Here is a 12,518-nt window from a genome sequence, read left to right as displayed (position 1 = left end):
CAGCTGATCAGTATTAGCAGACTCTCATAATAGCCACAATAAATCCAAACAGCTCACAGTGAAGCAGTCTTTATAATTTAATCAGCTGTCATTCTTTTGAAATATGTCTGTTTATGTTATGCTTACTCCTGTTTACTCCTACCATCTGTATGTTTTTAGGTGTCTTTTTTTAAATTTGTTTGTAATTCTAAGAACAGATGTAAAAAACTCAGACAAAAACTGCCATTCATCTCTATCTAATTAGGTCACATCTTTTTCTTCGGCAACTGCGTTGGGTTATCTTTTGAGTTTTCTTTTGACTATCACTTAAACAATATCTGTTTAACATTAACAAGTCACTTCTGAGCAGATGTAGGCTTCATTTTTTGTAGTTTTGTAATCTTCGAGACACATTTTAAGAAGGCATTCAATACCCAACAATTTCACCAAAAATATACATTTGGAATAACTGCCATTGGTTTACTCAATTAAATCATTTAATCATTTTGTATGGGAAAAAATACTCATATTTATGAGTAAATGAGCATGTAAGTAATGTAAGACATAGAACGCATGCTTTTTTCTTTCCCATATAAGCAGTATAAGTTGTACTGTTGAATTCAAAAGTGTTCTTCTCTCTTCAGATATGTTTTTGTTTCTCTTCTGCAATCGTTCTCTCAAAGCTAAAGAACACAGTAACAGCAATGGCCACCAGAGGCCCAATCTAATTCCCAAGTCTGCAGCAATTTATTGGACTTACTTACAATACATCCAACTTTTATAATGCCATTTGTTACAACATTAACAGCTGTAAATACTCAAGAGTCCTTTTATGTCCAGGATCGATGCAAGTGGTTCACTTCTATCATTAATCATGTACTGTACCTTTTATGAAGCAATCTCACTTTATTCATAAAAGATAACTATATGGCTCCATTAAGGTGTCACACTATTTATCTTCCTTATAACCTGCCCATGGCATTACAAAGTGTCTTGGCTTGCTACACTCTTTCTTTCTCTTGTCTTCACTCTATTTGTCCCTTTGCCCTCTTTCACATATAAAATAATTGGAAATACATAGAGGCAATAGCAGGTGGGCAGTTTACTGGTAATATCAAGCCAGCTGTAAAATGAAAATTGCTCATTTGTTAAAGTGTGTGTGTGTGTGTGTGCAGGGGTGCCTGCATGCATGTGTGCACATGCATGAATCATTTTTAAAGATAATGGGGGTTTAGGTATGAGACTAACATATTTTATTATTTCTTAATATATAACATATTAAAAAGTGATTAGAAAATGTTCAGACGTATGTAACACGTCAGTGCTTTTGATCTCACACAAGCATTTTGGATTAAATCCATATTTAGCATGCAGCAGATTCCATTTTAAGTTTTTAAGGCCTTAATACATCCTTCAATATGGGCCTAGCCTATAAAATATACAGCATATGATTTATTAGATCTGAACATATGCCAAGAGCTTGCAAGAGAATGCATGTTTTATGAATGTCCAGCTCAGAGTATTCTATGAACTGTTTGGGTCACTGTTTGATCCATGGGAAAGAATGGATTTAATATGTTCTGAACATGATTGCAAAGCCTTGAATGCGCCACTTCTGTGTCAGCGTATAGAAAATAATTTTGGTCACCACTGGCAAATAACAAAAAGCACCAATTTCACCCAGTGTGCAGATAGAAGCTGTCACACTGTTTCATTTTCACATGAGCTACATGTGGAGCTCTAATCAGAACCAAGTATAATAAAAGGAACAAAAATATTCATAACAAATAGTTGCAGTGTATTCAGATTAAGAAAATGCAAATATTTGTCTGACTTCATTTACCTTAAACTCTCCATTTAGCATCCAGTTAAGTGAAAAAAGCTGAGTATTTGAAAGTTTTCAGAGCCATTAATAACATGGTTGATGTCGCTTCTTATGAAAATAAATTAAATTAAAAACTATTTAAAAAAACACTAAATGGCATTAGGCATGTCTCTATTTACTTCTGCTGCTCAATCAAAATGAACTATCTTTTCTTCAAATATCCAAAAGCGTTCATGTTTTCATGTTCTTTTTCATGTTTCATGTTTTTTTCCTCCTCTATTTCTATGCCATTAAGAATCGGAGGGTCTTTCTCTTATTGGCTTTGCTTTGTCTTTAGGGGACACCTCAGTAATATGTGAGGTTAATAACATCTGTTGCAAGAGTCTGTGTTGTTATTGTCACAAAGAAATAGTTATTATATCAAAGTTATGACTCCTTTTGTATGATTGAGTTGCTATATCATTGCTACAGAATGACTCTGGGACCTATCAGATGCCTCAGATGTGCCTGTGTGCATGCGTGTGCATATGTGACAGAGAGAGAGATTCTTTGCCTTTATTTGTATGATGTGCAACAATCTGAACAGTCTGATGCACAGAAAATGCCTTAACTATATTTTTTTTGGCTAGATCAGGCGGAACTAATATTTTAATAAACCCAGCTGTCTAAACAAGTGCCATTAAGGCTGCCACAGCACTGGTAACTTCTGCACATTACACCTTCTGTTCAGATATTGAGTATCATACCCAGTGGTTTTTTTTTCTTCCATAGAAATGTATCAGGCTGTGAACTTTTCATCATTCCATAAATTAAAAATAAGAACAATGTTCACTGGATGTTGATAAAATCATGATCATCAATATTTAGCTTGCAGATGTTTTTCCACCGCAGGTTGTTCTAGGGCAGAAGCAAATAAAATACAGCTGCAACAGTGTAAAGAACCAGGCTGAAACAGGTTTTCAGACTGTTTTATTACCAGTTAAAAATAATAATAATAATAATAATATGAGACAGCCAAAGCCAAACATTCCTAAATGAAAATACTACTTTATGTGCAAGAATATGCATGGCATGAAATTGCTAAGTGCAAGTGTTCAGGGTTTAACTATCCCGGCCGGGTGGTCATTGGCTAACGTCTATAAAATAATATAAGACAGGATAAAAAAAATATCCTAACAATTTAATAACTTACAGTTTCTATTCATGATGTAAAATTTGTTGCATTTTATATTGCCTGAAAATTTTACTACATGTGTCATTATTTTGTACGTTAATTAGTTATACTAGTTTACAGATCGTTAATCTAGATAGCGAGAGGGTTAAACTGACTTAAAGCAATCAATCATAAATTGTATTAGTGACAAAAAATACATTGAAATACAAATAAAGTAAAAATAAATCAAGCTGTCAATAGATTTTTTACTTAAAGGTTACTTTTCATTGGTTTAACTAATGAGTATGCATCAGCTAACCCTGGTCTGATCATTTTTACAGGTTATTTCAGTGGCATCTCTATAACACTGTATATCTACCAAGAAGTACATTGGAGCTGTAACAGAGACCAACAGACAGCTAACCTCACTTGTAGATTAAGTCCTTGGTTCATTACAAAGTTAAATTAAAATATTTTACAACTACAGTGAAAAAAAAAAATCCAAAGACTGATTTTTGGCTTCTTCTTTTTGAGATCATCTCCATTGGACCATTTGCCCATCGCTTCCAAATTTAGATCAATGCCATACATAAGAGTAGTCATATGTGGAGTATGTAGAGTTATATGTGGCCTACATCTTGAAGGTCTTTGTTGGCTTTCTCATCTTGGGGACTCCTGGAAACGGACAGTCTAGCTCAAGTTCAGGTTTCAGGGCAGTGGTTTCCTTGATGGTTGACCTAAAATGCTCCTAGACGGACTAGGTCACGCTGAGGAGGTAATTTATATGTATGTTCAAAGGGGTCCAGGGATTCCGGGTATAGATCCAGGGCTGGGGAAACAGACACACTCGCGCTCCTCTGAGTCCGCTCATGAAAACCACACATTCAGTCCAGATGTCCACACCGTGCCTCACTCATGCTCTCGCTAATCCAAAGGGTTTCCAGGGAAGGCAGGCTGGAGTCCAGGGAGGTTCTGTGATGGAGGAGATGGAAAAACAACAATAAGCCAGAGAGCCAGGAAGCACAAGGAGGAATATTACAGAGAGCCAGGCTACACTAACTGAAAATAGTACAACAATCCAGCTAGGACCAAAACTCCACCGAGGCCTTAAATGGCATCAAGGGCAATCAGCCAGAATGAGCACCAGGTGAGTAGATGGAGGGTGAGGATGCAGATAGGCACAGGTGTCCAGACGCCCCCCCTGGTGGAGAAGGTGAGTACCACATCCAGAGCAGCCACCCAGAGCAGGGGCCAGCTAAGCTTTTATTTAGTGTGCATCCTTGTCTATCCACGTCAAACACATCCATCCATTAAACATGGACACTGACTTTAAGATGTCACTCACGGATTTCTGGATTCTGCATTTTAAACTATAGGTATTCGTGTTTCTAGATGCTGTCACATTGTCCTGTTTGGACCCAGATATAACCACATTTGCAAAGAAGGTCCCAAGTCATGAGCCAATATAGGCAAGCTATGTGAGCAGGCTGTACCAATAAAATGTATGATAACAGACTAATTAAATACCATAATTTCATTCACTGAAGCTCATTTTATTCAGACTGTTACTCAGAGTAGGTCACAATATTTGTAACATTATTTCAAACGATTCAAACGGCAGCAGAACCACAAAAAGAGGTAAAAATCCCACGACCATAGGTAGTGCTTTTATTATAATTATTATTTTGTGCACATTAAGCCAGTTTAAGGTTGCTTTACTGAGATGTGGCTGTTATAAATTGATGTATTCAAGTAAGAATACACCAACAAAGACTTGCGGTGAAAGAATGCAGCACAAGGTGCCCTGTAGAATTTTTTCTTGTAAACAGACAACACTTCTGTTTACATTTGGCACTTTTTTACAGGATGCATTGTGTGTGACCTTCAGTTGCGATAAACACATTACCTTCTTCATATTATCCAAGCAAATTTATAATGTGTGTGTGTGTGTATATATATATATATATATATGTATATATATAGCACACCCAGCACGCCCCTGCGGGCGGTTTATCCTTCAAGCTCGGCTCCTCTACCAGGGGCCTGGGAGCTTGAGGGTCCTGCGCAGTATCTTAGCTGTTCCCAGGACTGCGCTCTTCTGGACAGAGATCTCCGATGTTATTCCCGGGATCTGCTGGAGCCACTCGCCTAGCTTGGGAGTCACCGCACCTAGTGCTCCGATTACCACGGGGACCACCATTACCTTCACCCTCCACATCCTCTCGAGCTCTTCTCTGAGCCCTTGGTATTTCTCCAGCTTCTCGTGTTCCTTCTTCCTGATATTGCTGTCATTCGGAACCGCTACATCGATCACTACGGCCGTCTTCTTCTGTTTGTCTACCACCACTATGTCCGGTTGGTTAGCCACCACCATTTTGTCCGTCTGTATCTGGAAGTCCCACAGGATCTTAGCTCGGTCATTCTCCACCACCCTTGGGGGCATCTCCCATTTTGACCTCGGGACTTCCAGGTTGTACTCAGCACAGATGTTCCTGTACACTATGCCGGCCACTTGGTTATGGCGTTCCCTGTATGCCTTGCCTGCTAGCATCTTGCACCCTGCTGTTATGTGCTGGATTGCCTCTGGGGCATCTTTACACAGCCTGCACCTGGGGTCTTGTCTGGTGTGATAGACCCCAGCCTCTATGGATCTTGTGCTCATATATATATATATATATATATATATATATATATATATATATATATATATATATATATTAGGGGTGCAACGATACACAAAATTCACGGTTCGGTTCGGTTCGATACTTTGGTGTCACGGTTCGATATTTTTTCGATACAAAAAAAATGTTCATGCATTTTTAATTTGTCATTTATTAAAATTATAAATATATATTTTAACTCAAAAGTACAGTTTTTAAATTTAACCCTAACCCTTGTGCGCGTTTTTTATTTTGACAGCGAATGCGCACCTGCGGACCACTTATGTGCAGCCCTGGTTATATAGCTCGTCATATTGCAGCCACAGAAATTCTTTTGTCCATGAAACCATAAAGCTGCACTTTCTTTTTGCCTTATAGTCTGATTTGTCATAACTTCTCCGTTTTGTGGTAAGCTTTTATTTGGCTGTCACTTCTTCACCCCGACCTGTCTTATTTGGCTCAGCAGAACTGAAATGCTTTTACACGCGCACTCACATAAGCTCAGCGATTCTCTGCGCGATCAACCTCTCACATGTTTAAGCTTGCTGCGGGAGATTTCACTTGTCATGTTTGCATAGTAAGCTAACGATTAATAAGACGATGTCAGAGGAATTGGTGCACAAATTATCATCACTCACAGATCAGTGCTGTCGCTCTCTATACACAGTTCGCACGATTGCAAAGTGAAAGCAAAAAAACAAGCGCAAATTCAAACGCGACTTCAATATGTCACATATTGACAGTGGCTCACCGATGCCAATGACATAATTACCCAGCTACATTTCTGAAAGAATGCAAAAGCATTGACATATATTTTTCCTACAATAGCCCGACGGGCAGGGAAGAGATAGATTTTGGTAGCCCGACTGAAAAAATCGCTAGCTCCGGGACGTCGGGCTAGCGATATTGCGAGCCCTGTATCTGATTGAGGAATCACTCATCTTTGGAAAAGAGAGTTTATTACAGAGAAATGTCTCTTTCCAAAATAAAAGCTATACTATCCGCTTCTTCTGGGCTATATTCTCAGCAGCATAAGGAGAATCATGTGCTAACAGCTGTCTAAATGACTCGGCTAAAGTTAGTAGCATGCTTGTTGTTTTTGTCTTTGCACTAGGATGATGTCGGTGTAAATGTGCAGTCATATTCGTTGTGTTCCCACTAGTGCTTTCAGGTTAATCTCGTTGAAATGACCTTAACGCCACAACACGGCAAATCTCCGTTAACGAGCTACCGCCGATCGCTCCGTGCATGGGGTTAGACGGCCAACACGTTAACGAGCTAACTGCGCTAACACACTAGTTCACACCAATGTAATTGAGCATTGCATGGCACATCCAACATACTGTTTTACTTTAGTCCATGACTCGCTTACCTTCAGGGTCATACGTCACATGAAAACCAAAATAATTCCAAACGCCAGATCTGAATGAGGGTCAATTTGCCTGTTGCAAGGAGAGCTTAACTTCTGTCTCGCTAGCTTGCCCTGTGCTCTTCCTTCTGACTATGCTGTCTGTGTGGAGCGCTCAGTGGATCTGCGCTCGACAGTGCAGCCTAGGCGGAGTAGTCGAACACAGATTCACTGAGCGCTCCACACAGACAGCATCGTCAGAAGGAAAATTGATAAAATAAATTACAAATGTTGTATTGTTCGATACATATGCGTACCGAACCGAAAGCACTGTATCGAACGGTTCAATATCGATACGAATATCGTTGCACCCCTAATATATATATTAGCTTCATAGCATAAGTGCCTAAGTCATTTTTTGGTCAAATTGAGATTTTTGCCTAACTTTACTCCCCTACCACTGCTGCATCATCCTGTCCGTCTGCCTATGTCATTGGCCAATCACAACACTCATAAGAGTCAAAAAACATACTTGCCTAAGTCATTCATTTGACTTAGGCAGTTTTACCATTGGACTTAGGCAGTTTTGCTACAATCAATTTGACTTAGGCAGTTTTGATGTATGCAAAATGGCTGATAAGAAGAAGAGGTTGACCGCAAGTGAAGCCCTTGCTCTTCTTTTTGATTCATTTACATCTGGTAAAAGTTCATATTTTTTTAGTTTTTTGGTCACTAAATGTATTTTCATTCAATCAAAGAGGTTATGACCATGTTAAAAGATTACTTTTTTGTTGCAAACAAAGTATGATGGCTAGCTAACATTAGCGTTAGTAGTGTAGCATTAGCATAGTAATGTAGTACAAGCTAGCAGCTAGCTAACAGCAGCATGCTACCAGAGTAAATCTTTGGCAATTTCAAAGGCAATTTGAGCATTTTCAGCAAGTTTGTAAATTATATTATGTTTCAAACATTTGCTTTTTATTAGGAGGAGAGTCTAAGGACGGGGGACGCCCTGGGTTCATTGTTAATTGTTAAATTGGACTTTATATTGACTGTGTTCAAATGACTGATACTGGTTGAACTCTATTGCCAGTAATATTCATGTAGCCCTTTGAGGCGACTGTTGTTGTGATTTTGGGCTATACAAAAATAAATTGATTTGATTTGATATTAATAGTACAAATTGATTTTTTTTTTTTTTTTACATAGCAGACATTTTGACTACACAAGTAGATTTAGATGTCATCTTGATTTACCATTTTAAGATACTCCAACAGCATTTTATTTTCTGTTGTATCATCAGGAAAGGAAGTTGATGTGAACTTAGAGGAGTTGGTGGATATAGATGAGGGAGAAGGAGGAAATTATGTTGATATGGGGCAACAGACTGATAAGCAGCCAGAGGAAGGAGAGGAAGATGAAGGAGAGGAAAAGAAAGGGGAAGGAGAGGAAGATGAAGGAGAAGAAAAGGAAGGGGAAGGAGAGGAAAAGGAAGGAGAAGGAGAGGAAGATGAAGGAGAGGAAAAGAAAGGGGAAGGAGACGAAGATGAAGGAGAAGAAAAGGAAGGGGAAGGAGAGGAAAAGGAAGGAGAAGGAGAGGAAGATGAAGGAGAGGAAAAGAAAGGGGAAGGAGACGAAGATGAAGGGGAGGAAGAGGAAGGAGGGGAGGTGGAAGCAGAGGAAGAGGAAGCCAGTCCAACCCCCAGCACTTCTGCTGTTCGTCACAAGCGTCCACTGCCCCATACGTGGAAGAAAAATGTCATCAAAGAAAAGCGTCTGAAGGGAGAGAATTACAAGAATACAATGGGACAGGAGAGACCACCAAAGGCCATGGGCCCACCATGCACATCACAGCACTGCTTCAAGTCAACGAAAAGAAGTTGTGAGCTACTGACTGAAGTTGAGAGAAGAGGAATCTTCAACAATTTCTGGTCCATGCCTTCCTGGGAGACACGCAAGGTGTATATCCAGACTGTTGTTGAAAATGTGCCCATAAAACAGAAGAAAGGTGGTGTTGATTCAAGGAGAACAACATCTCTGCTATACCACCTGCAACTCTCAGATAGATGCAAAATACCTGTGTGCAAAAATCTTTTCTGTTCCACACTTGGTATTGCCCTGAGAACCATTGGATCATGGTTAACTGCAGGCATGAAACCCAACACTCATACCCAGCCCAACCCCAAGATCAACAAGACTGGTCCTCATATGCCAATATCAGATGGAGACCAGGCCTTCCTGAAAGAGTGGCTCTCTGGAATACCTACAGTCCCATCCCATTACTGCCGCCAGGTTCCCTCTTATCAGAACAAGAAGTTCCTGGAGCCAGGAACAGTTTTGAGAGAGCTTCACAAGGAATACCAGAATGCTGCCAATGAGAATGGAAAGCGTGCTGTGAGTGAGACATACTTTCGGAAGGTTTTTGGAGAGCAGGATTACTCTGTGTTCATTCCAAAAAAAGACCAATGTGACATCTGTGTAAGCGCCAAGGTAGGAAATACAGATGAGGATGCTCTTGCTACACACTTGAGATTGAAGAGTCAGGCTCAAGCTGAAAAGGCTGCAGACAAAAATGAATCCAGTGACACACTTTCAGTGTGGACAATGGACCTTCAACGCGTTCTTCTTTGCCCCCAGACAAAAGCAAGTACAATGTACTACAAAACTAAATTACAGATGCACAACTTTACCTGCTTCAACATGAACAACAGAGATGGGTACTGTTATGCTTGGGAAGAACATGAAGGCTCCCTCAGCAGTGAGGTTTTTGCACATCTGCAGTCCAACCACTTTGAGTCTGTCCTACAGGCCAACAGAAACATTGAGAAAGTCATTGTCTGGAGTGATGGCTGCGGGTATCAGAACCGGTGTGCTACCATCAGCAACGCCTACCTTTACCTGGCCATGAAGCATGGTGTCAGCATTGAGCAGAAATTTCTAGTTGCAGGCCACACACAGATGGAGTGTGACTCCATGCACAGTCTAATTGAACGGCGCATTGTGCAAGACGTTTACACTCCACGAGATTACGTTGTCATCTTTGAGGCTGCACGCATTAATCCATCCCCATACAGGGTGACTCAACTATACCACAATGACTTCATGAAGTTATCTGGCACCTATGTCACCAATATTCGACCCGGCAAAAAAGTTGGGGACCCCACAGTCCATGACCTCCGGGCTTTGCAGTACTTGACTGATGGACGGATCAGGTACAAGCTGGATTTTGAATCTGACTGGGAAGACCTGCCTCGGCGCATCAGCATACCCGACAACAAGCCATTCAAGTGGATCCCACTCTTTCCTGCTCAGTTGCCCATCACCCTGAGGAAATACAGTGACTTACAGTCAATGAAAAATGTACTACCAAGAGTGGCCCACAAGTACTATGATGATCTTCCTCATCAGTAGTATACATAGCCTACCAAATAGTACACACACACACACGCACGCACACACACACACACGCACACACACACACCCGCACACGAAGAGAAAGAGAGAGAAGAGAGAGACAAACACACACAGACAGATACAAACACACATAGACACACGCACACCTCTTTTATGAGCCTACAGGCCTCCTCTGCAAATTAATGGGTGGGTGAGGTGAAGTGAGTAAGTCTCCTTACTCTAGCTGCCATTTTGTGATTAAAATTGAAAAGTTACAGTGTGTTATGGTTACATTATAGTATGTCATGTTCATTTTATAGTTTGAAGAAAAACTGCCTAAGTCATAGGCATAATCTGCCTAAGTCACTTTTATTAGACAAAAGAAATGATGTTGGGTTTTGTTCTTTTTCCATACTTTTCCTCACATATACTTAAATGTTCTGTGAAAATATCAATTAAAAATATGCATGTGATATTTAGAAAATTAGTTTTTTCTTGTTTTCCGAAAACACAAAAAAATGACTTAGGCAATTATGCTATCAAGCTAACGATATATATATATATATATATATATATATATATCCTCTCCTTCTTTCATTTTATAATTCTAATCATGATGATAATAACATGTCCAATGACTTTTCATGTGTATTGTATGATTCTAAAGGGGTCTTTTGAAATATGCATGTTTTTTAGATGTGTCTCAGTAAAACACTCATACATTTTCCTCTGTCTTTCTACATTTTTCACTATATTTGAGCACTTAACAAGGTAATGATATATTTATTGGTGAGTCGTCTAATCATGTCCTTCTATTTGTGGTCCATGATAGGGATGCAGGTAAGTAAGCTCCTGAAGATTATCAATGAGTGCTCTTTTGTGTCTATGGTGACTCTCTAGCTTCAGGTTATTATATTACTGAGCTCCCTTCACCTGATTAAGGTTTTATCTCCAGCCACAGCTGTTCCAAAGATTATACACTATTCTGTGACAATATTTGAGCCATGGGAGCCACGTCTCCCAGCTGGCAGGAAAAAAAACCCCTCTGTGTTTGTGTGTGCACCAGTGTGTCCACTGGTAAATTAGATGTATGTAATGTTTTGGGGAAAAAACACAAACAAACAATCACACAATCACATATTTCGCCATGTGAGAATGCACATGTATAGATATGTGACCATGCTAGTATGAAATGTAAATGTAAGAGCCAGCCAGTTTTTTTTTGTTTGTTTTTTTTGCAATGTGTACAAGGTTTTGTTACATTTGTTACCAGAACTGTGAATTGAGGGTCTCTAAATCCCTGATCCCTGTGGTCATTCTGCATTTCCTGTCTCTGAGAGGGCTTAAATACTCTGAAGTTCAGTGTAATAATTTAAAGGTTTATCTGGCCTTAATTGTGTTGACATCTTTAATTAACCCAAGTTTAACAGATTCCTGATGAGAAAACACAAACATGGCTCATAGTAACGCTCCTGTTTCAGAATTAACGAAGTTGTCTTTTCCAGTACACAATGGCGTGTCCAGCGGGGTGGCCTGGGGGGGCACAGGCCACCCCCCAAACCAGACTGGCCACCCCAGGTGCCACCCCAAAGGCAAAACAATAAAATTCAATCAAATATCAAATGTCCGATTATGTTTTCACGGTGACGCTCAGATATCCGAGTGTAAGTGAATGCAGCATCGCTTCTGCGCTATGCGCATCACGTTAGCAAAGGTAGGAGAGCCAAGCGCGAAAGATGGCACTGCAGGAAACAATTTTTCGGTGAAAGAAAATGAGGACAGAATAAATGTCCCGGTAAGTAATATCAAGTTTGTTGAGTTTAGTAAACTTCGGTGAAATTAGAATACCAAGGAAAAAAATAACACTTAAAGAATTATTGCAGCTGTGGAATATTTCAGACAGTATGCTACTGAGGGCAGCTAACATAAGAGTTATGAGTTATAAGATATAATCTAAGTCGTAACATTGCTGTATGGCGCTGCAGATTTGGTTGCAGGTTAACATAGCTGGACTGGCCATCGGGCATACCGGGCATATCCCCAGTGACTTATTTTTCATTTTTTTTGTAATGGCATGAACAATGAGAGGTGGTGGATTGGCCAGATGCAGGTCGATGTGTAGAAATAACTCCGTTGTTTGGTGGTGGCTATGACGGGGCT

General features: G+C 39.9%; 2 protein-coding genes across 3 annotated transcripts; one reads left to right on the top strand and one right to left on the bottom strand.

Annotated features, from left to right (window-relative positions):
• Nucleotides 1-2,815: 2,815 nt before the first annotated feature.
• LOC309712121 (uncharacterized protein) lies at nucleotides 2,816-7,080 on the bottom strand. 2 transcript variants are annotated; one of them, XR_014278188.1, is made up of 2 exons: nucleotides 6,990-7,080; nucleotides 2,816-3,929 (listed from the first exon to the last, which is right to left on the bottom strand). XR_014278188.1 is itself a non-coding variant. In XM_082542733.1 (2 exons), the coding sequence occupies exons 1-2, from the start codon at nucleotides 5,506-5,508 to the stop codon at nucleotides 3,882-3,884; spliced, it is 396 nt and encodes a 131-aa protein (XP_082398859.1). In that variant the 5' UTR covers nucleotides 5,509-5,539; the 3' UTR covers nucleotides 2,816-3,881. The 2 variants fall into 2 exon arrangements, 1 of the variants encoding a protein (XP_082398859.1); XM_082542733.1 differs by lacking the exon at nucleotides 6,990-7,080 and adding an exon at nucleotides 5,161-5,539.
• Nucleotides 7,081-7,594: 514 nt separating this feature from the next.
• LOC309712118 (uncharacterized protein) lies at nucleotides 7,595-10,905 on the top strand (the record flags this gene model as incomplete). Its single annotated transcript, XM_082542729.1, has 2 exons — nucleotides 7,595-7,664; nucleotides 8,269-10,905. 2 exons carry the CDS (start codon nucleotides 7,595-7,597, stop codon nucleotides 10,374-10,376), a joined length of 2,178 nt encoding a protein of 725 aa, XP_082398855.1. The 3' UTR covers nucleotides 10,377-10,905.
• Nucleotides 10,906-12,518: the final 1,613 nt, after the last annotated feature.

Source organism: Aulonocara stuartgranti (assembly GCF_965226115.1).
Source record: "Aulonocara stuartgranti genome assembly, chromosome: 7".
Lineage (NCBI taxonomy): Eukaryota > Metazoa > Chordata > Actinopteri > Cichliformes > Cichlidae > Aulonocara > Aulonocara stuartgranti.
The sequence above is the reverse complement of the archived record's forward strand: the minus strand, read 5'-3'. Positions and strand labels throughout refer to the sequence as shown.